This window comes from Symsagittifera roscoffensis, chromosome 6 (genome assembly GCF_963678635.1).
Source record: "Symsagittifera roscoffensis chromosome 6, txSymRosc1.1, whole genome shotgun sequence".
Taxonomy (NCBI): domain Eukaryota; kingdom Metazoa; phylum Xenacoelomorpha; order Acoela; family Convolutidae; genus Symsagittifera; species Symsagittifera roscoffensis.
In genome coordinates, this window is record NC_087067.1 from 41291078 (window position 1) to 41295639 (window position 4562).

At 35.2% G+C, this 4562-nt stretch overlaps 1 protein-coding gene across 1 annotated transcript; it reads left to right on the forward strand.

Moving 5' to 3' along the window:
• The first annotated feature begins 985 nt into the window (after nucleotides 1-985).
• LOC134848747 (melatonin receptor type 1B-A-like) lies at nucleotides 986-4136 on the forward strand. The gene is made up of 4 exons (XM_063866260.1): nucleotides 986-1092; nucleotides 3087-3204; nucleotides 3456-3690; nucleotides 3950-4136. The coding sequence occupies exons 1-4, from the start codon at nucleotides 1051-1053 to the stop codon at nucleotides 4134-4136; spliced, it is 582 nt and encodes a 193-aa protein (XP_063722330.1). The 5' UTR covers nucleotides 986-1050.
• The last annotated feature ends 426 nt before the right edge of the window (nucleotides 4137-4562 follow it).

Genomic DNA, 4562 nt, shown 5'->3' on the forward strand with positions numbered 1-4562 from the left:
TTGTAGTGTGAAGAGTCTGAGGTACCGAAGCGAAATGCGAATAATGTTCTGATTTATTCGTCAGCGAGACTCAAACACAGATGGCAGAACGACTATCCAGTAATCTTGCACCATACAGTACTTCGCTGATCAGAGTCTATTCCTATCATATTTCTCGTCGCCCCAGTTGCTATGGTTATATTGCAGAAAAAAATGATGTTTCAGGAACTTCCAGTCTCTCATTTTTAACCAAGAGGCCTTCATCAAATTTACTTCGATTTTGAGTGCAGATTTTAGCTGTTCAGGGTACTTAGTAGATTCTTTAAGTGTCCCAGACGTCTAACTGTCAAAGCAATGAGCGTGAATATGCCATCCAGCTACTATCAGTTCGATCGATGACTTAGGATATCTGTTGCAAAATCTTTTAGCGGAATCAGACAATGAGACTTTGCCAGGTAACAAAGTGCCCAGCACCATTTTCCAAGTTTTTATCCGGTTTCATTGCCTGGTTTTCTGCCAAAAATATTACAACGTCATTTTGTTAATTCTGTTCTGTAAATTCAAAAATAATTTGCTAAAGTTGTTCTTCCTAGTTTCAATTGCTAGGAAAAAATTAATTTGTTACAATTTATGGTACTTGTTTGGTAATTTTGAAAAATAGTACTTTTTTAGATGTTTACTGTGCATGCCTGTCTGTTCGCTATTGTTACTTGGTTGCTGCTATCAATACCTCGATTTCTAAAATCAAAAATGGAATTTATTTGATGCCCATTTTTGGACCAAAACCATTTGTTTTCAGGCGCGGTTTCAAGTTAAAAATATAATGAAACCCAAAAGCGTATCAATTTTCCATTCTGACGCAAATGTAAGAATTGAATGTAAAACTAGCGGCGGAAAAAAAAGATGACAGTGAACCTTCAGAAATTGCTTGCTCTTTCATTTGATAACATCTTTTAGAGATCACAAAAAAATTGATTCGCTTTGAGTTGTTTCTTTTTGCTGTTGATTTCCACTTTTTTTGAATTTGTGCTCTTGTTTAGAGACTCATATCTTTTAAAAAAAACTAAAAAAATGAATATCTCTGCAATCCAAATTAGCGAAAGAGACATAATCGTAAGTACATGTTTTTAATATAGTTTTAGCTGAATCTAATTAGTGATCTTGATCTAATTTATCTGGACTGATTATCTGGGCTTAATTTGGAAAAAGGGCCCTTTCAGTTATGACTCCCCCACCCCAATCAAGGAAAATGAACGGGAAAATGATACACAAAAAAACGATGTTAGTTGAAAACGCAAAACAAGATTCAGGGGCAGATGGAAACAAAGCAATTTCATGCAAAATAGACTCAAAATGTCCCTTTTTTACATTTTTTTGTCGTTTCATTGACTAAATTTTTAAGACATCATTCAAAATGCGACCTGCAATCTCGTTTTTTGGGCTTTTGCTCGACATCTACCACGGTGACAGGATTACCAACAATTGTTTTTCAATTCTATTTTAAAATTTTTGAGCTGCAAAAATTATCAATCTAGGGAGTAGAAACCGTAAATATCCCAAAAACCCGTAATATGGTGCCGGAAATGTCAAGACTGAACAAAGAGTTTTCCTTCGCAACAATTTCTAAAAACTGAAACAAAATTAATGCAAACAATTGTTTTTTGTTATAAAAACAATGCTTTACTGTTGGTATGAAAACTGAAACAAATTTGACAACAAATAACCATGCAATTGGAAAGGAGTACGTTTTAATTAAAAAAAATGCAACACTCGAAAATAAAAGTGTTCGTATAAAAATGAAGCATTGAATGTTCCGTTTGCCCTTTAACGTCTCTTAATGAGGTAAAAAAAAGTGTTGATTGATAAGATTGATTCAGTTTTCAAAAATAAATCATTTGAATCTGTTTTTTGTTTTGTTTTACATTATGCTGGGTAAAATATAAACTGATATGTTTTGCGTTTTCTATTAATACAACTTTTTTTGCCTCAATTCCTTTTGGATTTATTAAATTCACCGCTTTCGCTTTACTGGGATCAATCTATCTTCCATTAATTACCAGCATCTGAATTAAGTTAAAAAACATGGAAACTTCCTAGACAACATTGCAGTAAATATTGACCTGGGATCTGACCCTGGGATAAAGATTTGAAATATGAATCAATTATAATCCAAGCTTTTCTCGAATTTTGAAATAACTTATTATTCATTCAAAATTCTCTTTTTTTTTCGTGAATTTGGTTTTCAGTTTAATTATTCTTCGCATCATGCAAATTTGGGCAAGACATTCTGCATAACTCGAAAAAGTAATGTGAAAGTTTTCTGATAGTACGGCGTGCTCGAATTCCAAATGTACTGATTTAAAAAAGAATCAATTTTTTCTCCTGTGTTTTAAATTTCATTTTTTTTTTCGTTTTTTTTTCTGAGACAAAAGCACTTATCAATCCCCCACACGCACGCGACACATACACACACACACACACACGTATACACAAACGTTTAATACCCCACTTATATTTTTGGGCAGAGGGATTAAAATTTGCCACCTTATGCAGAGGGACTGAAAATTGCGGAGGTTCAATTGTGGGAGTGTGAAGCAAAAGCAAAAAGTAAGAACCTAAATCTGTTAAAAAATGGGAAAGTTTTTGAAGAAAAAGAAATAAAAAAAGATATCTTTTTTCTGAGCCAAAAGCAAATTTGTTGTGGCAAAATTTTCGAAATGTTTTTGAAAATCCGCCCGTATTTTTACTAATTTTTTGGTCAAACTTTTCGAAAAATGGTGGCTGGTGAAATATAAATTAACGTAAATTATATAATCTTAATCTAACATTAATATAAAATTTAATTTTGTGCTAACAACACCAAAAGTTACAAGACAATTTTTTAAAAAAATTTCAAAATGGCTGGTTAAGAAGTCGAAATTTTCCAGGAGAAAAAAAAACTGACTCAAATATTTCCCGTCACTTTCTTCGAAAATAAGCGTCATGTGCCGACTTGAGAAACTTGAAAAAAGTTGAGAAACTTGAGAAACTTGAGAGTTTTGAGAATGGCTCCCCCATCTTTCGAAAGAGACTTCTTCTTTATACCACTTCTACTGTGCTGTGCGTAGGAGGAGTGGCTTCTGCCTCTGGAAGAGATCGAGGATCCTCGATTGGTGGCCACTCGCATCTTCATGACAATCTGGCTCACCTGCACTGTCCTCCTCGGAATCCCAGGAAATATACTCAGTAGGAAACACAGATACACAAACATGATCGTCATCCCCCCTAGTTCTAATTCAGCACCCTCCCTCCCCTCCCCCCTAGTTGTAAGGGCCAATTCAACAATTTAGTTTTTAAAAAATTCTCCTTATGCAACTGTTTTTTTTTCCTGTTGAAGTTATTGGAGATCAAGTATTTGACATATTATATACCTTTTGAAATGCTTGAATACCCTTACTTGCTAACCATAAACAAGTTTACTGTGTTTCATGATGAAGTCATTGCGGTCGTTGTCATGTTCAAACACCTTCGTGAGGTGCCCCACTTACTTGTCATCAACTTAGCGGTCAGTGACCTTGGAGTTATGCTAATGAGTGGACTGGAATTAATTGGGGTGTTTTACGGAGACACTTTCCTCCCTAAATATCCCCTTCTGTGCGAGTTTAGTGGAGTTTTGTGCATGTCTTGCTGCTTCGCCAGTCTCTGGACTATGATGTTTATCGCAATCAACAGGCATGGTGGCTCTCGAAATTTGTTTAAAACTCTTACCTTTGTTTTGTATTGTTTTGTTTTGTGGGTGTTTAATTTAGTTTTGATTTATTTCTATTTGATTTAAATGATTTATTTTAAAACATGGTGTATAGTGCTGCAATAAAAGCGTACAGAAAACTTTAGCTTTAGAGAAGTTTTAGACGGATTGGCCCAGTTAATTTTAACAAACACGCCCCAGTCCGAAATGAATAATAAAGTTTTGGCCATTTTGTATCTTTAGGTGTATGTTCATCTGCAAACAAGAGATCTACGATCGGTTCTTCGGACTGAAGGGGACCCTGCTCTGCATAGCTCTCATTTGGATCACTGTCTTTCTCATCGACTTGCCCAACTTCCCTTTTATGGGACTGGCGGCCCATGAGTTCAACCCTTTCTACCTCCACTGTACCTTCAAAATGGACGGTTAATAAAAATTAAAAAGACCATTTGGTTTTCAAGAAAATAAGTCGTCGATTGACTCGGGCTTAACTTCATCAAAAGAAATAGTATCGACTCTTTGAGGAAACATTTATACCATAGCTGTTTTTTGTGACCATGCGAAAGGGTTGAATTCGATTTTACATAGAATTTTTTTCAACAAACTAGATTTATATGGAGTGTCCACTCAATCTTGTGAACTACTTGCAATCGGAAACTTTTTATCGGAAAGAAAGCACGGCGAAAAAATTGGTTTTACAAAATCTTGCTGGGCTACTGTAAACATAAAATATCGTTAAGCCTTAGTTTAAAAAAATGAGTAATGAATGCAGGGGCGGATCTTGGGTTTTCTCGAGGGGGGGGGGGGGGGGGGGGCTGATTTTCAAAATGTTTCAAAAATTTTATCGCCCTTTTTT

Bases quoted from the DNA above. Each gene is read 5' to 3' on its own strand.
- LOC134848747 (XM_063866260.1), top strand. From the start codon at position 1,051: ATGAATATCTCTGCAATCCAAATTAGCGAAAGAGACATAATC. The intron at 1,093-3,086 runs GTAAGTACATGT...TGCTGTGCGTAG, and splicing joins TTAGCGAAAGAGACATAATC to GAGGAGTGGCTTCTGCCTCT. The intron at 3,205-3,455 runs GTAGGAAACACA...TTCATGATGAAG, and splicing joins AATCCCAGGAAATATACTCA to TCATTGCGGTCGTTGTCATG.